This window comes from Neoarius graeffei, chromosome 15 (genome assembly GCF_027579695.1).
Source record: "Neoarius graeffei isolate fNeoGra1 chromosome 15, fNeoGra1.pri, whole genome shotgun sequence".
NCBI classification, from domain to species: Eukaryota; Metazoa; Chordata; class Actinopteri; order Siluriformes; family Ariidae; genus Neoarius; species Neoarius graeffei.
Window position 1 is genome coordinate 18930520 of NC_083583.1, and position 23176 is coordinate 18953695.

The 23176-nt window shown below is 41.1% G+C and overlaps 1 protein-coding gene across 1 annotated transcript in view; it reads left to right on the forward strand.

The window, feature by feature from the left end:
- The window catches only part of vat1l (vesicle amine transport 1-like), an 82135-nt gene extending 59317 nt beyond the window's left edge, over window positions 1-22818 (forward strand). Inside the window, exons 8-9 of the mRNA XM_060940437.1 lie at window positions 8216-8299; window positions 21965-22818. Coding sequence (XP_060796420.1) covers window positions 8216-8299; window positions 21965-22063 — 183 coding nt within the window. The 3' untranslated portion in view covers window positions 22064-22818. The remainder of the gene's footprint in view (window positions 1-8215; window positions 8300-21964) is intronic.
- The last annotated feature ends 358 nt before the right edge of the window (window positions 22819-23176 follow it).

The following is a 23176-nucleotide window of genomic DNA, read 5'->3' on the forward strand; positions in this document are numbered from 1 at the left end:
GTGCAGTTGGAGGAGAGAGGGCAAGCTGGCTCAACGTCTACTGACTCTGGTGTGTCTGGTCCCAAACCAACAACTGCTGCAGCAGCTACTAGTAGTGCAAGTATAACCCCTCCTACTGCAACTCAAAGCAAAATAAGTCAGTTTATACCAAAGCAGTTAGCGCTGTCGCCTCACAGCAAGAAGGTCCTGGGTTCGAGCCCCGGGGCCGGCGAGGGCCTTTCTGTGTGGAGTTTGCATGTTCTCCCCGTGTCCGCGTGGGTTTCCTCCGGGTGCTCCGGTTTCCCCCACAGTCCAAAGACATGCAGGTTAGGTTAACTGGTGACTCTAAATTGACCGTAGGTGTGAATGTGAGTGTGAATGGTTGTCCGTGTCTATGTGTCAGCCCTGTGATGACCTGGTGACTTGTCCAGGGTGTACCCCGCCTTTCTCCCGTAGTCAGCTGGGATAGGCTCCAGCTTGCCTGCGACCCTGTAGAAGGATAAAGCGGCTAGAGATAATGAGATGAGATGAGATACCAAAGCAGATGACCCCATCCAAACAGCACAATATTGATGAGGAGTTGGCTAAAATGATTGCCACTGATTTCCAGCCCTTTTCCATTGTGGAGGACAAAGATTTTAAAAGTTTTGTCAAAGCCTTAAATCCCACGTACACTCTACCCAGTAGAAAAACACTGTCCCTAACAATGATCCCCAAACTATATGACACAGAACGTGCATTATGGCAAGACAGGGTGAAAAAGCTCCATCAGTTTGCCTGACAACTGACTGCTGGACCTCTAGAACCACCTGCTCTTTCATGTCCATCACTTGCCACTTTATTGAAAATTACAAGATGACATCTTGCCTGCTGGACTGCTTTGAGTTCACTGACAGACGCACTGATGTTATAATGGAGATGCGATGTTATCTTGAGGAGCCCCTCATCCAATGAGCAGAAGACCCACTGAGCTGGTGGCAGGCCAAGGCCTCAGTCTTCCCACACCTGGTGAAGGTGATGGAGGGGAGACTGTGTATTGTGGCAATATCTGTTCCTTCGGAGAGAGTCTTCTCAAAAACAGGGCAGATACTAACTGAGAGGAGAAACCGCATTAGCCCATCCAAGCTGAGGCATTTGATTTTTTTTTGAATGCCAACCTGCACTGAGGACATACTGTTTGGTTACTGAGTTTGGTTCTGTTCTGTTCTGTTCTGTGGCTTTGTTTGCAGTGTTTTGTTCATTTGTTTTTGTGTTAAATTAAAATTAAAAGTTTGATTAAAATATTAAACAAAAGTAAGAATGCCTCCTTTTGTAACAGAACAAATACACAAAATTAGGCAATTATAAGGCTTCTCATAAAAACACTAAATGCAAAAGGGTTTATCAACACACAAAGCATTCATATTTGCCAAGTAAGGCTAAAATACGAGGCTACAGATGATGATAAATTAGCCGTTTGGAAGCCGAAAGAGCCGGCTCTTCTTTGGGAGCCGTGCCACAAAAGCCAGCTCTCTGAAAAGAGCCGAACTTCCCATCACTACTGAGAACGGCCTTTTTATACACAGCAGAGCAAACCAGGAAGTGAATGCCGGCAAGATGAAAGTCCCATCCCAGATCCGGATTAGCGCTGAACTGGGAGATGATAAATCTCCGGAGTGAAAGTCTGGGGCGGAGCATGACATTCATGGCAATTGCATAGGGGTTTTTTTTGTTTGGTGTTTTTTTTTTTTTTTTGAGCGCAGATCTAGTCAAACGACGAGGGACCCAGCACTACACCATGTTGAGAAGACGAGACTCGGTCCCAGAAATAGTCGTTACATCATGGCTTAACAAGCTGATACTCTTATACTGCAATGATATTGAATGCTTGATTCTGATTGTCCAGAAATGTTGATGAATTTTAATGCCATCTAATTCATATCGCATGTTTATATTCATGCATTCGTATATACGCATTCGGTAATGCGTATATTCAGGGTGCGATTTGTCAAAAAACCAGAAGGGGGGATGTTTTTTTTTAATCATGAAACGTCACAAAATTAAGGTAACAATAGGCTAACAGCTCAATAACATCCGATGATATCAAATGAATAACACTAAATGAAAACGAACACTAAACCAGAGATAGTAAATTCATCTTCCTATCTCTCTGACTAAATACACGAACACTAACACAACAAAGTTCGCATTGCTTGTCGCGTTGCTGTGATGTTTCTCTCCCTTCGGATTAAATGGACAGTGACTCGAAAATCACTAAAATACATGAATACTAAATGAACAGTTTGCTCTGATGGCGCAGTTCACATTGTGCCCAGCTTTCCGATTTAAACTGTTTTTTTCTCATCCTTATACTTCCTGTTTCATGGACTGTAACGGATTTGCTTATTTAGTAATTTTAATACAGAATTTACTTTGAAATTATAATCAGACACTCCAACGCCCCCTCTAAAAAAAAAAATCGGCCGTGAAAAAGGCGGCATCCGCCAAAAGGCGCGCTGTTTGCATCCCTGCATAGAACGCAAAGATATTGTTATTATCTACAATGTATCTATTTGCTGGGGACGTTCGTGAATATCAAAGCTGCCACTTCGGGTCATTTTGAAAGTGAGTGCAATGTAGACCATAGAAAACTGTGTCACAACATGGCTGTCATGTCAACTTTTTTTTTGGTTTGTTTGTTTTATTGACGGGGTTGTCCCCGAGGATTTTTTTTCAGCAGAGATAAAAACCAGAGGGGGGGGATGATCCCCACCATCCCCCCCAGCAAATCGCGCCCAGTGTATATTGCAATTTTGTTCCATTCAGTTATGGCACAGTTGCCAGTGGGGCGATATTGTGCTCTCAGAGCACTCTTGTTTTCTTGTTTTATGGACTACAAAATGGAGAAAAACGAATGCGATTATGGCTGTAATAGCATAAGCAAAACAGGAACTAACTTGTTTCATGGATGTTCTTGGACAAGCTATAAACTTTTGGTGTTATCATTGCTGTGGCATACGAGGAATAAAAGACTGATGGTTGTCCACTTATAGGAAATGAATCGACTTTAGGGTTGGAACATTAACTCCGCTTTGCATCAGTGATCACACCACCCCATCAGTGATTAATCTCATCTTTTATTCCTGACAAAACAGAGGTTAACAAGAAGGCTGAATTATTAATGCTCTTCTCCAAACTAAGTGCACTGATTGATTTCCTCGCTTGCCAAAAACAAAGCTGAGCTACCATCAAGGTCACATAAGAGCGAGGAAGCTTTAAGAAATGAACCTGGCGCAGCCAACTAGCCGTATTCCCAGAGACCGCCAAGTCAAACGTGCACTTGAACGACGACACAGCCGGGGAGCAAGACCAAGCTCGCGATACTAAAAAGCAAGTTTTGCACTGCAAATTACATCCCTCGATTCAGGTTATCGCTTTAAATCAGGCACACTATGATGCAGTGTGGGTGCAGCACACAAAATATGCTTTTTGTCCATGAAACACTGGAGAGACTCATCAGCGTTATTCAGCAGTGAATAATGAGTCATGATTTCTTCCAGAACAACAAGCCAGCTTTTCTTCTGTCAAAAACAGATATGACCCAGTGTTTCATTATAAAAATCAATATGCTTGGTTTTTATACGCCCAGAGAATTATATATCATAGATGTATATAAAACCTTATGATAAAATGATGACATCGTATGAAGGGTCAGTGTTGTGTTTTTGTGTGAATTATTCGCCTGAAGAGCTGGAAGCATTTTATCGTTCCTGTCACAGTGGCTTCATTCCAAAGCAATCAGCCCTTCTTTGCAGTGCCACTGAGATGGCCCTGGGTTTGAGTCAGCGATGCTGGAGACATTGCTGTTCATGGTTTATGGGGCGAATGATACTCGGAGGAGGATGAGTGGTGAAAAACTGAGTATGGTTTGGCAGCATGCTCTGAGCTGCTATTAGAGCTGAAACACACTGTGCGCCCTGTTTACAGGCTGCATCTGCTGTAAGAAACGCCGAATAAGGATTATGAGGACAGTCCTGATTATAGCCTGTACACAGTAGAAACGGATGCCAAAGAATAGGAAAAAATAACACACTTTATCAAGCATTATTTGCAGTACCGACACAAAGGTTGGGGTGAAAACCTTTCAATACCTTTTAAAGGATATAAAAATATGTTGATGTTGTGCTTGGTGATCCTGATGCTAAATGGTTCTGGGGTTTTTTTTGTTTGTTTTGTTTTTTTAAAATGTAATCTTGTGAGAGGCGGCACGGTGGTGTAGTGGTTAGCGCTGTCGCCTCACAGCAAGAAGGTCCTGGGTTCGAGCCCCGGGGCCGGCGAGGGCCTTTCTGTGCGGAGTTTGCATGTTCTCCCCGTGTCCGCGTGGGTTTCCTCCGGGTGCTCCGGTTTCCCCCACAGTCCAAAGACATGCAGGTTAGGTTAACTGGTGACTCTAAATTGACCATAGGTGTGAATGGTTGTCTGTGTCTGTGTGTCAGCCCTGTGATGACCTGGCGACTTGTCCAGGGTGTACCCCGCCTTTCGCCCGTAGTCAGCTGGGATAGGCTCCAGCTTGCCTGCGACCCTGTGGAAGGATAAAGCGGCTAGAGATGATGAGATGAGAATCTTGTGAGAAGTTAGTGGTCGTGATCAAGAGACATCAGGAGTGCAGTTGCAGTAGGAGGGGAAAAAATAACGTTTAATAATTCTTTAATAATAATAAAGAAATAATTGCAGCATGATGGCGCAGTGGTTTGGCACTGTTGCCTCACAGCAAGAAGGTTCTGGGCTCGAACCTCATGGCTGTCGGGGGCCTTTCTGTGTGGAGTTTGCATGTTCTGCCTGGGTAGTTGAACTTGTTGTATGTCACTCTGAACAAGAGCATCTGCTCAGTGCCTGTAATGTAAAGTTTCCCTCCTAAAACAAAAGAGCAATAGATTGAAACTGGTGAGCCAGAAAAGAACGTTATATTAATGAAAAAATACAGCGAGGAAGCAGTAGAGACAGCAAATTTCCAGAGACCCGACTCGGCTTGTTAGCAATCTACGACATGGCGAGCTTGATGGAGTTCGTAACAGTCCTATCCTGTCCAACTCCTGGTAGGTTACACCTGCCAGTTACAAAGCCCTCTTTTTCAGCAGTTTGTGCTACAATAGCTCTTCTGTGGGATTGGACCATATAGGCTAGCCTTCGTGCTCCATGCGAATCAATGAGCCTTCAACACCCATGACCCTGTCGCCGGTTCTTCTTCCTTGGACCACTTTTGGTAGGTACTAACCACTGCATACCAGGAACACCCCACAAGATGTGCTATTTTGGAGATGCTCAGACCCAGTCATCTAGCCATCACAATTTGGCCCTTGTCAAAGTCACTCAGATCTTTACGCTTGGCCATTTTTCCTGCTTCCAATACATCAACTTCAAGAACTGACTGTTCTCTTGCTGCCTAATATATCCCACCCCTTGACAGGTGCCACTGTAATGAGATAATCAATGTTATTCACTTCACCTGTCAGTGGTCATAATGTTGTAGCTGATTGGTGTGTGTGTTTTGTTTTTGTTTATTTATAGTAATACCAATAGTGTGCAAAGCATTATCAAAGTAAACACTGGCTACTTTGAAGAATCTAAAATATGAAACATTTTGGAGGGGGCTTAACACTTTTTATCCCCCGCCGGCCGAAAGGCCCGAAGCGGGATTATATCATGGCGATGTCCATCTATCCGTCCGTCCTGGGAAGGGTGCTGACCTTCTGAAATCCATTCCTCTCTCAGTTTTTGGAGGAATTTCATGAAACTTGGCACGATTCTTTGTTATATGTCGGTAATACACGTACTGGAATTTTGTTAAATTCGGTCACATTTTACCAGAGTTACAACCCTTGATTAACAAAATTATACTTTGACAATTTCGTGAGAGTGTGTTTTCCTTCTGAAATCAACTCCTCTCGCAATTTTTGGAGGAATTTCACCAAACTTGGTAAAAGGCTTTGTTATATGTCAGTATATAACTCGTATTGTTATTTTGTTCAATTCGGTCGCATTTTACCAGAGTTGTGGCCCTTGATTAACAACCTTGTACTTTCACAATTTCATGAAGGTGTGCTCGCCTTCTGACATCAACTTCTCTCACAATTTTTGGATGAATTTCTCGAAGCTTGGCAAAAGGCCTTGTTATATGATGGTAATACGCATATTGCGATTTAATTTAGTTTGTGGAAATTTTCCCAGAGTTTTGACTCTTGATTAAATAACTTTGACAATTTCATGAGGGTGTACATTCTTCTGAAATCAACTCCTCTCACAATTTGTGGAGGAATTTCACCAAACTTAGCAAAAGGCTTTGTTATGTGACAGTTTTACGCATATTGAAATTTCGTTTAATTTGGGCAACTTTTACCAGAGTTATGGCGTAGTTGCCAGTGGGGGATAACGTGCTCTCAGAGCACTCTTAAGTTTTTTTTTGTTTTGTTTTTGTTTGTTTGTTTTTACCACATTATTCCATATATGTTTCAGATGTTATTTCATAGTTTTGATGTCTTCAGTATTGTTGTACAATGTAGAAAATAGTCAAAATACAGAAAAACCTACGAATGAGTAGAGTAGGGGTGTACAAACTTTAGACTGGTACTGTGTGTGTGTATATATACTGTATGTATGTATTGAGAGTGAGAGAGAGAGAGATTTGTGAATGAAATTAATCATTTGTTGGATGTTCAAATCATAATTCTATTTCTATTCTATGTGAACTCTACTGCCACCATCAGTGGACTTCATATCACTGGAAACCATTTGTTAGCTCATCTGGTCATAAGGCCGATTGCTGTGGCGTGGCGTCCGTCATCTGCAATTCAATTAAATCGTATCTCCTCCGTCAGTTCTCCATGGATTTCCATTCCAGTTGTTTTATTTGAAAGAACTCGTCACTCCGCACAAAACTTGGTGGTTGTTTTGTCAAATTTTTTGCTAATGAGTTAGACCAAATTTATGAATTTTCCACACTGCTCACTAGAATTGTATCTCCTCTCTGATTTCTCATCTGATTCCAGTTCTGATTGATGTTTTGGGTCGATCTTCCCTTGAGGAACAAAACTTGGTTGGTTGGTTTTGTTGCTTTTCTTGTTGTAAACAGTTTGTTTACAGCTTTGTTTATTTTCACTTAAATCGTATCTCCTCCCTCAGTTCTCAATGGATTTCAGTTCTGATTGTTTCATTTGAAAGAACTAGACCTTCTGCACAAAACCTGGTCATTGTATTGTCTATTTTTTGCTAACAAACTGCTGATTAGGTCGACTTTACGAGTTTTGGGACGTCTCATTAGAATTGTATCTCCTCTCGCAGTTCTCACCCGATTTCAGTTCTGATCCATGTTTTGGGTCGATCTTCCCTCGGGGAACAAAACTTGGTCGTTTGTTTGTTAATTTTCCTGTTGTAAACAATTTGTTTTCAGTTAAATTGTGTCTCCTCCCTCAGTTCTCAATGGATTTCAGTTCTGATTTGTTTTATTTGAAAGAACTAGACCTTCTGCACAAAACTTGGATTGTCAATTCTTTGCTAACAAATTAGTAATTAGGTCAACTTAACACATTTTCTTCTGACTAGACTTGTATCTCCTCTCTCATTTATCATGCGAATTCAGTTCTGATCGACGTTTTGGGTCGATCTTCCCTCGGGGAACAAAATCTAGTCCTTTATTGAGCTTCCTGTTGTGAACAATTTTGTTGTGGAGGTTGGTCCTCTCTCACATTTCAGTTATGTTTGATGTTTTGGTCGTCATGGTTGTTTTGATGGCAGGCCAGATGAGCTCCTATGTTCTTGATGTTCTGCTTAAGCTTTTCAGTCATAGAGTCCACACTTCTGTACAATCAACTAAAAAAAAATGTCCAAGACTCTATTGAACACGTAAGCTCATTTAAAACTCATTTTTTTGTTTTGATAAATCTCTGAAATCTCATGCAACAGTCAAGAATAGTACTAGATTTTGTTAAAAATTATAACCAAAATGATATTTTCTATCTGGTTTAATATTTTAGATGTGAATGTCAACTATAAACCAGCATTTTATTTCAGGTTTACTTTTTGAGAGAGATTTAGGAAAAAAAGTACAATTCCACGTGACATGCGATTATACGCAATAAAAACCATCTGAAGAATCTGAATATGTTTTTAAATCCTTTCCACATAAAAGGGTTAAGCTCAGAGTTGTTGCTTAGGTACAGGAATGAATTTGTAAGACGGGTGTGTGTTCTTTTTACCCCAGGTGAAGGAGGCCATGCAGCGAATCCACGACAGAGGAAACATCGGAAAGCTGATTCTGGACGTGGAAAAGTCTCCCACTCCTTTAGTGAGTAACACAGAAAAGCGTATTGTATATCTGTATTCAGGTTTGTAGAAGCATACATGTGAAATATCAGTGATTTTTGTAAACTATGATCAATTCTGGTAGGTTTCTCCAAACCAGTGAACAAGAACAGCTGCTGAAATCAGGGCCCAAGGGAGTATTGAACTGCACCTGTGCTGTGCTGACGACAGCGAGAAAGAAAAGCCAGAAAAAAAGAAAAACAACTTGACAGTGATTGAGAAATTCTAGGACTTGGTTTCCATGGAGATCTGTCAGTATGATGCTGAGGGAGTCGGCACAAATAATGGTTTATGAAAGCACAAGAACATTTTACCTCTTTCTGTTACAATTTGACCCGACGTTCGTGGGAATTTTCCTGAGATTAGGTTATAAGGTGTCCACCACCACCTCGTTCCAGAGGTACTGCCTTTATTCCCAAACTCCAGTGCACATGTGCTCTTGCTGATGGAGATCCTTGTGCAAGGTGATGAAAGCAATTATGAAGTTAAATAAAGAAAAATTGGGGAGAAAAGAAAGGCTTTTATTTACTATTTCCTGTTATTGCTGAATCCTTCCAGTTGTTTTTTTAAGGCTTAATTTGAAAAAGCTTAATTTGAAAGGGTAAATGTTTACAAGTGAAAACAATGGAAGGAAGAAAGCAAGCAAGAAAGAAAGAATAGTTAAATTTTTTAATTTGATGTTCTCAAAAGCTTACAGTTTTTAAGAGGAAATCATTGATTAAAGAAAAGGAAAGAAGGAAAGCAAGTGAGAAAGAAGGAAAGTGAGAAGGAGAGAAGGAAGGAAAGTGAGAAGGAGAGAAGGAAGGAAAGTGAGAAGGAGAGAAGGAAGGAAAGTGAGAAGGAATAGTTAAAAATGTAAAATTTGATGTTCTCAAAAGCTTACAATTTTTAAGAGGAAATCATTCTGATTAAAGAGAAGGAAAGCAAGCAAGAAAGAAGGAGAGAAAGAAGGAAAGTGAGGAGGAGAGAAAGAAGGAAAGCAAGCAAGAAGGAAAATGAGAAGGAGAGAAAGAAGGGGAAATAAAGAAAGAAAGAAAGAAAGAAAGGAGAGAAGGAAAGCAAGGAGGAGAGAAAGAAGGAAAGCAAGGAGGAGAGAAGGAAAGCAAGAAGGAAAGCAGGAGAGAGAGAGAAGGAAAGCAAGCAGGAAGGAAAATGAGAAGGAGAGAAAGAAGGAAAGCAAGCAAGAAAGAAGGAGAGAAGGAAAGCAAGAAAGAGGAGAGAAGGAAAGCAAGAAAGAGGAGAGAAAGAAGGAAAGCAAGAAAGAAAGCAGGAGAGAGAGAGAAGGAAAGCAAGGAGACAAAGAAAGAAAGCAAGAAAGAGACAAAGCAAGAAAGAGAAGGAGAGAAAGAAGGAAAGCAAGAAAGAAGGAAAGCAAGCAAGAAAGAATAGTTAAATTTTTAAATGTAATATTCTCAAAAGCTTACAATTTTTAAGAGGAAATCATTCTGGTTTAAAGAAAATGAAAAAAGGAAAGCAAGAAGAAAGCAAGAAAGTGAGAAGGAGAGAAAGAAGGAATGTAAGAAAGAATGAATCGTTAAAAATTAAAAATGTAATATTCTTAGAAGCTTGCAATTTTAAGAGGAAATCATTCTGATTAAAGAAAAGGAAAGAAAGACAGAGAAACAGATTAAAGCTGTACTGCCTTTTAGATTCTTCAAGTCTAGGTCATAAAAAGAATTTTTCCCGACACCCAATTATTTTTGTTTAATGGACCGAAAGCTACAGAATTCAAATCACAGACTTCCAATTTTATTAGTTTTTTTTAATTAAAATAGAGCAATTAATTAATTTAGGGCCACATGGCCCTAAATCCACCGCTATTTTTTTCCTGCTTCACCATGACCCGATTCAAGATACTATATCATGCATCACGTGGTGGGCTTTCCCTGGTCACGCAAGGCATTGTGGAATACAAATTTGAAACAGGAGAGAAAATTGGAGGATGCGAGTGTGCGAATGAAATGTGAAAGACCGACTACAGTAACGGAAAGCGAGAAAAAAGACGTTATGTTATATATGAAGGAAAGGAAACGCAGGACCAAACTAATAAATATCAGCGGTCAGCGAGCACCTCGGTGTGATCAGCTGTTCGTTTAGCAACAGAATGATGAAACTGTCAGTGCACGGTCAAAGGTAAACCTGTAGATGGCAGTAATGCAACACTGTGGATGCCAGCTGCCGTAAAACCCAAAAGAAGAAGATGGTAAACCTGCGTATGCGCACATGGACTTCCTCTGTCTGCTTGACTGCATGAAGCAAGCGATTTTCATGCACATTATTTGCTCGGGAATCCCCTCAAATTAAATAACTTCCCAGCCACAGAATGGCCTGGGTTTTTTTGTTTTTGTTTTTTTTTTATATATTTTTTTAAAAGATGTTACAGAAATAAACATATCACAATGACCAAATTTCAGAGGGAACTAAATTTCACCTATTTTATGAACTCAAATGGCCGTCTAATTTTCAGCTGAAACATTTACTAGTATAAATGTTTTTATAATTTGAATTATAGATAGAATCATTTCTAAAACTCTAACAAATGTAAAAATGTAAATGGTTATTTGTGAACATATTAGAAAGAAAGAAAGAAAGAAAGAAAGAAAGAAAGAAAGAAAGAAAGAAAGAAAGAAAGAAAGAAAGAAAGATTCAGGAAAAATGTGAAACTGTTTTGAAGGCTTTCAAAAGCTGAATCTAAAACTAAATGTTTATAACTGAAATTAGAGAAAGAAAGAAAGAAAGAAAGAAAGAAAGAAAGAAAGAAAGAAAGAAAGAAAGAAAGAAAATAAACATTTACAAGTATAAAAAAAATTATTGAGAAGTTGGGGGTGTAATATTCCGCGAAAAACCTCAGAATTTCAGGATTAAAGTAATAGATTTGTGAGGAGCAAAAAAGTCACAGATTTACAAGAAAACCTGTTGCAGATTTATGAGAACCAAGCCTCTGAAAAGTGTTTTTTGTCAAGGAACCACATCAACTACAAAGACTGTGTTTCCTTTACCGCTCGACTCAGCCGTTGTAAAGTAACAGATTTGGGTAAATGAGGAAAAATCCACACAATGAAAGTAACAGGAAACTGCTCTTGCATGATAATTATACATTTAGAAACAGCTAAGACAAAATAAAGAAAGCCCTGTGGTTTATAGATGATCTCCATTTGCATCCAGGAAACAACCATCACGTACAGTGGTGCTTGAAAGTTTGTGAACCCTTTAGAATTTTCTATATTTCTGCATAACTATGACCTAAAACATCATCAGATTTTCACACAAGTCTTAAAAGTAGATAAAGAGAACCCAGTTAAACAAATGAGACAAAAATATTATACTTGGTCATTTATTTATTGAGGAAAATGATCCAATATTACATATCTGTGAGTGGCAAAAGTATGTGAACCTCTGGCATTAGCAGTTAATTTGAAGGTGAAATTAGAGTCAGGTGTTTTCAGTCAATGGGATGACAAGCAGGTGTGAGTGGGCACCCTGTTTTATTTAAAGAACAGGGATCTATCACAGTCTGATCTTCACAACACATGTTTGTGGAAGTATATCATGGCACGAACAAAGGAGATTTCTGAGGACGTCAGAAAAAGCATTGTTGATGCTCATCAGGCTGGAAAAGGTTACAAAACCATCTCTAAAGAGTTTGGATTCCACCAATCCACAGTCAGACAGATTGTGTACAAATGGAGGAAATTCAAGACCATTGTTACCCTCCCCAGGAGTGGTCGACCAACAAAGATCACTCCAAGAGCAAGGCGTGTAATAGTCGGTGAGGTCACAAAGGACCCCAGGGTAACTTCTGAGCAACTGAAGGCCTCTCACATTGGCTAATGTTAATGTTCATGAGTCCACCATCAGGAGAACACTGAACAACAATGGTGTGCATGGCAGGGTTGCAAGGAGAAAGCCACTGCTCTCCAAAAAGAACATTGCTGCTTGTCTGCAGTTTGCTAAAGAGCATGTGGACAAGCTAGAAGGGTATTGGGAAAATGTTTTGTGCACAGATGAGACCAAAATAGAACTTTTTGGTTTAAATGAGAAGCGTTATGTTTGGAGAAAGGAAAACACTGCATTCCAGCATAAGAACCTTATCCCATCTGTGAAACATGGTGGTGGTAGCATCATGGTTTGGGCCTGTTTTGCTGCATCTGGGCCAGGACGGCTTGCCATCATCAATGGAACAATGAATTCTGAATGATACCAGCGAATTCTAAAGGAAAATGTCAGGACATCTGTCCATGAACTGAATCTCAAGAGAAGGTGGGGCATGCAGCAAGACAACGACCCTAAGCACACAAGTCGTTCTACCAAAGAATGGTTAAAGAAGAATAAAGTTAATGTTTTGGAATGGCCAAGACAAAGTCCTGACCTTAATCCAATCGAAATGTTGTGGAAGGACCTGAAGTGAGCAGTTCATGTGAGGAAACCCACCAACATCCCAGAGTTGAAACTGTTCTGTATGGAGGAATGGGCTAAAATTCCTCCAAGCCGGTGTGCAGGACTGATCAACAGCTACCAGAAACGTTTATTTGCAGTTATTGCTGCACAAGGGGGTCACACCAGATACTGAAAGCAAAGGTTCACATACTTTTGCCACTCACAGATATGTAATATTGGATCATTTTCCTCAATAAATAAATGATTAAGTATAATATTTTTGTCTCATTTGTTTAACTGGGTTCTCTTTATCTACTATTAGGACTTGTGTGTAAATCTGATGATGTTTTAGGTCATATTTATGCAGAAATATAGACAATTCTAAAGGGTTCACAAACTTTCAAGCACCACTGTAATTCCCGGCTGCAGTGCATTCTGGGGAATGTAGTTGGAAATCTTTATCGCTTTATTCTTTTATATTGATTGATTGATTGATTGATTGATTGATTGAGCAGGAAAGACTGCATTTTTTGAGAACTCTCGGCTCAGCCACGGCATCTGTGGTGTGATGACATACTGTTTGTCCCAGTTTTGTTTCTCAAAATAATATACGAGAAGAAAACGAAGATACTGATGCAGATTATAGCTACACGTATAACAATGAGCAGATCAGGAAGATTGTTGGTACTTAAACTGTGAGCAGCTTCATTGATGCATAATACCTTAAATATATTGCTCAGCTGAGAATACATCTATCACAAAGATGATGATGTTTGCCAAACCAACCAGGAGCCATTATTGAGATCCATGGATCAAAATATCAAAACTATTAATTGGAATATTAACTGAGCGAGCGAAAAGACTTGCACAATTAAGGAACGAGTTTGCCGAGATAGTCCAGAAGTGTACTCTCTCATCTCCGTGATGACAACAGTCATCAATGGAGGATTCTTCAGGTACAGGTCGCAAATTTACAATTTTACAATCTCAGAGAAAATCTGAGGTTTTTTTTTTCTTGTAAATTTATGACAGAAATTCTTTGTGTGCAACCGCGTGACAAAATAGTGTGACACATGCATCTGCTGCCATGTTGGATGATGAATAAATACAAAATGCCGTCTCATGTGAACAATAACTGTGATGCATCTTCGACTTTCTCGAAATATTATGATTCTCTGGAGTCCTCTGCCAAGTCAAGATTCAGAGAAAAAGTTGAAATTTGTGGCTCTGAGGATGTAGGGAGAGAAGGAAGGATGGACTGAATGGAAAGAAGGCTGTAAGGATGGATGGATGGATGGATGGATGGATGGATGGATGGATGGATGGATGGGTGAAAGGGAAGGATGGAAGGGATGGATGGAAGGAAGGATGGATGGATTAAATAGAAGGAAGGCTGTAAGGATGGATGGAAGGAAGGAATGGAAGGAAGGATGGATTGAATGGAAGGAAGGCTGTAAAGATGCAAAGATGGATGGAGGGAGGGAAGGACTCGTTTAGTTGCGGACGGATGGATGAAAGGGAGGGAGGGAAGGAAGGCTGTAAGGATGCATGGATGGAAGGGATGGATGGATTAAATAGAAGGAAGGCTGTAAGGATGGATGGAAGGGATAGATGGATGGAAGGAAGAAAGGATGGATTGAATGGAAGGAAGGCTGTAAAGATGCAAAGATGGATGGATGGACAGATGGAAGGGCAAGGATGGATTGAATGGAAGGAAGGCTGTAAGGATGGAAGGAAGGATGGATGGATTGAATGGAAGGAAGGTAAAGATGCAAGGATGGCTAGATGGCTGGAAGGCTAGAAGGCTGGATTGAATGGAAGGAAGGCTAGAAGGATGCAAGGATGGATGGAAGGACAGATGGATGGAAGGCTGTAAGGAAGGATGGATTTAATGGAAGGAAGGCTGTAAGGATGGATGGAAAAAGTTGAAATTTGTGGCTTTGGGCTGTATATGTTAAAGCCGTCCAATTATACAGAGGATTTAGCCTCATTACCAGCGATTGAATACCCGGATATTGTGAATCATCTCATTCTACAAAAAAAAAAAGTGCATAAGTAAAATGAAGTTTACTGGGTTACTGGAACGGCATCACGAATATCTCACCTGGCAAAGTCGACCCACATTGTTCTCCTCATGTGTCCAAACTCGTTCAGGTTTGCGCTGCTTCTAATCTGGTTTTCTTGGCAGATCTTTCATTTCTCCTGTTGCTTCTCGATACTGGGACATGAGTTTTTGTCTTGATCTCATCGTGTCCTAATTTGAGTGTCGGTGCCCAATCTGGATTTATTTTATCGCGTAGGTTTGCCGGTCCTCCTGCAAGGTGAGAAGCAAAGTGTTCATGTTAAAGCTCAAAAGTTCAATTTAATCAGCAGAAAACACAGCTTTAATTAGCAATGAACTCTTAGCAGATATAGGCCCTGTTTACATTATTTAGAATCAGCGGATCATCAGATTAACGTTTTTAAAACGATTCGCGTACACACACAAAATTTCTGTGCCCGCAACAAAACCGTTCCCCGTGCACACAGCAACGCCAATACACGGATATGCTAATCACATGACTAATTAGACGGCACGTCACATGATCCCAGTGCATATCGGGCATGCGCAAGTCACTCACCACTTGCAAGTGGAAGGATGTCGTTGTAAAAAATGAAGTATGCCAGTCTGTTATCGGCGGTACTGGTACTACAATGACGCCTTTTTTACACCGTGTATGGCCTTCGTGTTTATGCTAGAAGGATCTAACAGTGTTCGCTACACTCTTCACCTCGCAGAACGGCCGTTTTTTGCGATTACAACAAGACTATTTAGTGCTACAGTAACCAACACACTTCCTGTATTGCTCATTCACTTAATGACTTCCTCAACACACTTCCTGTATTGCTCATTCACATGACCAACGTGGCATGACCAACGCCAGCGAATCAGGAAGGTGGATGTCACAGTGACGTTGTCCAGTGACGACGTCAGCTAGAGCTCAGCACTGCGTATCCTCGTTCCTCAATGTTTACACAGCACCGGATCAGATACGTACTGGGTTGAATACGTGGGCGCTGGTGGATTCAAACTGTTCCGCCTGTGGAGTCGTTTTCCAGCGTTTTAATGTGCACGGACAGTGCATCTGCAACGAAAACGAGACGGATACGGTCTAATGTAAACACCACCATAAAGTGGTCACCACACCGGGTGTTCTCTGGACAGGTCTTCATCTGTTTTGTCACTGTTTTTAATTATTTTGGGAATTCTGAAGAACCATTTCTCTTTGCCACGAGTAGCATTATTACCGCTATTAAAATATTACTGCACACAAAGGAGGCACTGTCTTTCTTCAAAGGCAACGAAATCAAAAGAAAATCACGAAGCATTGCAACAGCTCACACATGAAGCGCCACTATCTTGGGTGTTATCATCATCCAACATGGTGGACTTCCGGTTTGAAAAATAAGTGTGACGTCACGTGCACACAAAGAATTCTGAGTTTCCCTTGGAATATTTTACCCTCCCCAGTCATTTACAATGACCCTAATATGCCGTCGTATGCAACTTGAACAAATGTAAAATGTACATGTTTATAAGTGAATATACCGAAGGGATGGAGGAAATAAAAAACTACTGTTTAGGCTTTCAAAAGCTGGATGCAAAACTTGGTGTTTCATTCATCTCATTATCTCTAGCCGCTTTATCCTGTTCTACAGGGTCGCAGGCAAGCTGGAGCCTATCCCAGCTGACTACGGGCGAAAGGCGGGGTACACCCTGGACAAGTCGCCAGGTCATCACAGGGCTGACACATAGACACAGACAACCATTCACACTCACATTCACACCTACGGTCAATTTAGAGTCACCAGTTAACCTAACCTGCATGTCTTTGGACTGTGGGGGAAACCGGAGCACCCGGAGGAAACCCACGCGGACACGGGGAGAACATGCAAACTCCACACAGAAAGGCCCTCGCCGGCCACGGGGCTTGAACCCAGACCTTCTTGCTGTGAGGCGACAGCGCTAACCACTACACCACCATGCCGCCCAACTTGGTGTTTTATAAATGAAATTATGTAATGAAAGGAAGTTTAATAAGAATAAGACTTTAAATTTAAAAAAAAAGTTTATGTCCTGCCACTTTTTTTTCCTTGTGCAAAGCAACAATCGTTATGTTGATTGACCATGTGTTTTCAAACCGTGGCTGATCCAAAAGGCTATAAATTGATGGAAAATCAATAAGATCAACCGATTTTCACGGAATCTGACGAAGCTGATCCGGAAAATCCCGAAGGTGTGCGTGACGTCACGCATGTAACAAGGATCCAGGTGTCTGTTTCGTTCACGTGTGCAGCAGTGGTTAGACCAGTCTCGATATGGCATCACGTTTTGGAGAGAATTCTGATAGTGATTGGGATTCTTATATGTCGGATGAAGGGGCAGAAGATTATCAATGATATTCCGGAGTAAATGGTTATCTTTTCAAGCCGCCAAGATGAGAGACAGATGCCAGTTCACTCGGTTCACGATAGTCCCACTCACCGCCAATAGCGCACCACCACACTGCAAAAAATGGCCTTTCAAAAATAAGAAATAAAAGATTAAAACAAAGCATATTTGCTTGAATCAGGTGAAAAAAAAATCTGCCAATGGAACTAGTCAAATTTGACTTGGTAAGATGAAAAATCTAACCTGTTTTTAGATTAAATAATTCCAAAATAAGATTGGGGAACTTATTATGCGAGATCTGATTAACTCAAAATAATCAAAATAGTTCTTATAACAAGATCGTACTTCTTACATTTAGCCATTCAAGTCATTTTTATTTATTTCATTTTAAGGGTATTTCACTTAAATTCATGACAAAGTCTTAGCAGTAAAAACTGAATTTAGGATAAATATACTAATATTAGGATTGTTAAATTCTACAACTAAGTATTGCCAGCTTAAAAGATTCTCCTTTTGTGACCTGTAATTAGTAAAATACTCTAGATATGAGACCAGAGACTATCTTGAATCAAGTTGACGACACGTGTAGCATTGCAACAAGTTTTTTTTTTTTTTCCCATTTCAACGTCTCATCTCATCTCATTATCTCTAGCCGCTTTATCCTTCTACAGGGTCGCAGGCAAGCTGGAGCCTATCCCAGCTGACTACGGGCGAAAGGCGGGGTACACCCTGGACAAGTCACCAGGTCATCACAGGGCTGACACAGAGACACAGACAACCATTCACACTCACATTCACACCTACGGTCAATTTAGAGTCACCAGTTAACCTAACCTGCATGTCTTTGGACTGTGGGGGAAACCGGAGCACCCGGAGGAAACCCACGCAGACACGGGGAGAACATGCAAACTCCGCACAGAAAGGCCCTCGCCGGCCCCGGGGCTCGAACCCAGGACCTTCTTGCTGTGAGGCGACAGCGCTAACCACTACACCACCGTGCCGCCCCCCATTTCAACATTCAAACATTAAAACATCTCTTAAGATTCCACTTCCCCAGGACCTCAGGCACCAAAAAATAATAATAATAATAATAATAAAAAAGTCTATGCATTTTGACTTACAGTGGTTACACAATGCCAAAGCAACAGTGCATTTTGGGGGCACTGACTATTCATGTGTACGAGGGGTTTACAAGATCAGGCACAAAAAAAACCCAAACAAACAAAAACACTGAACTTAACTCGCAGCATTCCAAAAAGCCCTCACTAAAACGCCCTCCGCTCACTCATAGCCTTTTTGAAGGCTCTTGTCTGGTCTAGAGTCTGTACAGCATCTAGAAGGAGCTCACTCTGAATGACTGAGAAAACAGTCGCAGTAAACTTAGGATCTGTAAGGTAGAGTTGAATTGTAATGAAAGATTCCAAAGATTTCAGTAAAGTTCATTTATTCCCAAAACAAGCATACTTTGGGTTTTTTTCTTGAAACAAGATGAACCGCATTTGACAAATGTCCAAAATGTACTTACTTGTTTAAAAAAAAACTTGTTTTATTTTCAAAGGTGCTCCAAATAAGACTTTTTCAAGACATTTTGTCTATACAAGATTTTCAAGACGGACTGTCTAAAAACTAGCCTTTCTAGCTAAATGAGGTTTTGCTTGTTGGGCAATTATGTCTTATAATAAGGGTGGCTAGATGTTTTGACTTGAAAATAGACAAATAAACTTGCTAAGATTTTTATTTTTTGCAGTGCGGCCAGAAAGAATTGGAAACGCAGACTGGTTTGTGGAATTTTATTCTAAACTGGCCGCTGCAAACTACAGGGAAAATATTTACATGTATCTCAATAAATGCAGAAATGTAATCATTAAAGCGTACACTTATTCAGTGTGTCAGGGGATAGGTAGGAGACGGATGTAAGTGCAGAAGTACGTTTTATTAATAAAAAGTGACAAACAGGCAAACAATCCAAAACGGCAGGCAAGATCATAAGGGCGAGGCACAGAGTATCGCTGGCACAGACCAAAAACGGAAACTAGCGACAGGGATCGGAAAACCAAGGGAGCAACACAGAGAAAAAAGCCTCGGCAGAGTGTACAAACATCACATAATACTTCGCACCGAGTGTGCATTGAGACAGTCCTTTTATAGGCACACTGATGCGTCTTAATCACGCGCAGGTGTGCATAATTAACAGTGCACGTGTAAGCGTCTGCTTGGCGCGCGTGCAGTCTAGAGCACGCCCGAGAGTCCTTCTGGTGCGCACACCAAAGTGTGCAGGACGACAGTGTAATTACTGAAAGAAAATATGAAGTGGGCAATAATAGGGGAATTGACGAACTGTCCAAATATCAGATCAAATGTCATTTATTAATTTTTTTTTCCCTTTCCAATAATTCTCTGGTTGTGATTCTGTCTTGATTTGGATAGATGCAGTGGCATGGTGCAACAGCTGGCAAATTTAATTAGATTTGTATAAATCGTGCACAAGTGCATGTACCACTGTATGTACTAAAACATGTCTCATCTCATCTCATTATCTCTAGCCGCTTTATCCTGTTCTACAGGGTCGCAGGCAAGCTGGAGCCTATCCCAGCTGACTACGGGCGAAAGGCGGGGTACACCCTGGACAAGTCGCCAGGTCATCACAGGGCTGACACATAGACACAGACAACCATTCACACTCACATTCACACCTACGGTCAATTTAGAGTCACCAGTTAACCTAACCTGCATGTCTTTGGACTGTGGGGGAAACCGGAGCACCCGGAGGAAACCCACGCGGACACGGGGAGAACATGCAAACTCCACACAGAAAGGCCCTCGCCGGCCACGGGGCTCGAACCCAGACCTTCTTGTTGTGAGGCGACAGCGCTAACCACTACACCACCGTGCCGCCCCTAAAACATATCGTAATTATAATTTTATAATAGATAGAAATATGAAAATATTAGTGTCCATCATTTCGTGCCTTGACTCTAACACCAATGTAAATATATTCTAACCAATCTAGATCATTAGCTGGTGGTTATTTACTGATGATCTGGGTGCGATTTGCTGGGGGGGATGGTGGGGATCATCCCCCCCCTCTAGTTTTTATCTCTGCTGAAAAAAAATCCTCGGGGACAACCCCGTCAATAAAACAAACAAACCAAAAAAAAGTTGACATGACAGGCATGTTGTGAGACAGTTTTCTATGGTCTACATTGCACTCACTTTCAAAATGACCCGAAGTGGCAGCTTTGATGTTCACGAACGTCCCCAGCAAATAGATACATTGTAGATAATAACAATATCCAGAGTGTGAACGTGGATTTAGCGCCATGAATCACATCCTTACTGATGAGCGCAACAGAATGAATGTGTATCCACACTGACAGCCTTCTTTTCCTCACTGTCAATGGGCCAGACGTGCGTTCCTTCCCTGCTGAGAAATTCGCAGAAATGTGGATTAAAGAAGGGCGAAACGCGGCGGAGAGCGCACCGACGGGAAAGCAGAAAAGGCCACATGAACTGCGCCATCAGAGCAAACTGTTCCTTTAGTATTCATGTATTTTAGTGATTTTCGAGTCACTGTCCATTTAATCCGGAGGGAGAGAAACATCACAGCAACGCGACAAGCAATGCGAACTTTGTTGTGTGTTAGTGTTCGTGTATTTAGTCAGAGAGATAGGAAGATGAATTTACTATCTCTGGTTTAGTGTTCGTTTTCATTTAGTGTTATTCATTTGATATCATTGGATGCTATTGAGCTGTTAGCCTGTTGTTACCTTAATTTTGTGACGTTTCATGATTAAAAAAAAAAACATCCCCCCTTCTGTTTTTTTGACAAATCGCACCCTGCTGATGATAATAAAAAAGATGCATATTTACACGGGCTGTCATTAACTTGTCCACAGCCCTCCTTGTCTTGACAGGGGGTGTAAGTTTCGTTTGCACAAACCTCACCCACTGTCGCTGTAAATTAGGGTCTTTTCTCAGAAATTCGTGAACTGAATGTCCTGTTGAATATGGATTTGAACATCTAAACACAACACAGCGCTTCCCCATCGTTATTTTTGTAAGATTCCATCAACAATATCCAATTTTGTCGAGTAAACAAGCACAGAGTCAGATAAACTGAAATGACCCAGATAACCGTGGTTCCACACGTGACGTCATGAGATTAGCCCTGGGGCAAGGCTGCCTTTTTCTGGGATCCGGACGCTGCGATTTATGGATAGTTTTGTGCTTTGATAATAAAATAAAATCTCATCTCATCATCTCTAGCCGCTTTATCCTGTTCTACAGGGTCGCAGGCAAGCTGGAGCCTATCCCAGCTGACTACGGGCAAAAGGCGGGGTACACCCTGGACAAGTCGCCAGGTCATCACAGGGCTGACACATAGACACAGACAACCATTCACACTCACATTCACACCTACGGTCAATTTAGAGTCACCAGTTAACCTAACCTGCATGTCTTTGGACTGTGGGGGAAACCGGAGCACCCGGAGGAAACCCACGCCGACACGGGGAGAACATGCAAACTCCGCACAGAAAGGCCCTCGCCGGCCACGGGGCTCGAACCCGGACCTTCTTGCTGTGAGGCGACAGCGCTAACCACTACACCACCGTGCCGCCCATAAAATAAAATAACAAATACTTAAAAATAATTAAAATTATTTTTCCCCCTGCTTTATTAATTAATTTTGGTTGTTACTTATGATGTATATTCATTTTAAAGCATTACAAAAAGGTATTACGTTCACTTTAAGCAAATTGAATAAGAATGAAAGAAAGAAGGATGGAGGTGCGACGTTGAGTGACGGTTTGTATTAATGGGCCTGTGCTGCTCTTGCAGATGGCGAGCGACAGCACAGAGACGAGCGAGGCAGGTGAGGAAGAGGAGGAGCATGAAGGAGACAGTGATAATAAGGAGCGAATGCCCTTCATCCAGTAGACCGCAGCGATGACCCCCAGTGGAAGGAGAGACTGTGACGGAACGAGTCTCCAGTGTTCCCCCACGCTGTAGTGAAATGTGTGAGTGTAATGCGTCTGAAAATATCCTTCTTGCCAACTGTCCAACTCAAGTGCCATTCCCAGCAGTGCTGAAGTGTTCCAGTGTTTTCTCACCATGTGTGCTCTTCTTCTTTACTGCTCTGTGGATGTTTTGAATGTATATAGTTCTGTTGTATTAGTGACTGAGGAAAGCAGTGCTCAGTGTCCGCTGTGTCCCTTCAGGTTTCCCACAGCCTGGAGGCCATAGTGTTGGTTTCTAAGGCAAAGAAAAAAAATCAGCAATTTAAGTTAACAGAAATAAAATAAAGACTCAGTGTTCCTTCAAAGACAGATTCGGGGCACCACACGCATCACACAGCAAGAGCAAAGAAAATAACTTTCTTCAATTAAAATTCACACACAATTGATTTGAGATTTTCACTAAAAGCTGAACAGCAGCATGAAAGAAAAGCAGTGGATGTGAATTTCTGACTTCTGTTGGCTTTGTGATGCTGCATGTGTGTGTGATTACATGTTGTGTTTACACTCTGGTGCCTGTACCGAGTTGTTGTTGTTTCAAAAAGTATATTTTTGCAAGAGTGTAATGTGTGTAGACAGAACCGTACCAGTATCTGTATCTGTACCTGTCCAGATTGTATAACTGAACCCTGTTCTGTGCCTGTTTCACATGTACTGTACCCTGAAAGAACGAAACGACATGCATCATATCTACCTAATAGTCATATATATATATATATATATATATATATATATATATATATATATATATATATGATTATCATAAATATTTACTCTAATAATCTGACTTTAAATTCTGTCCTTTTTCCAAATCATCGTCAACCTTTTATTCATGCGGTTTTGATTCAACAGACGCCATCTTTCAGGGCATTTATCAAGAGGAAGGAAGGATGGATGGGAGGAAGGAAGGATGGATGTAACAATGGATGGATTGGATGAATGTAAGGATGGAAGGGAGGAAGGATGGATGTAATGATGAATGGATTGAAGGAAGGATGAATGGATGGGAGGGAGGGAGGAAAATGGAAGGATGGAT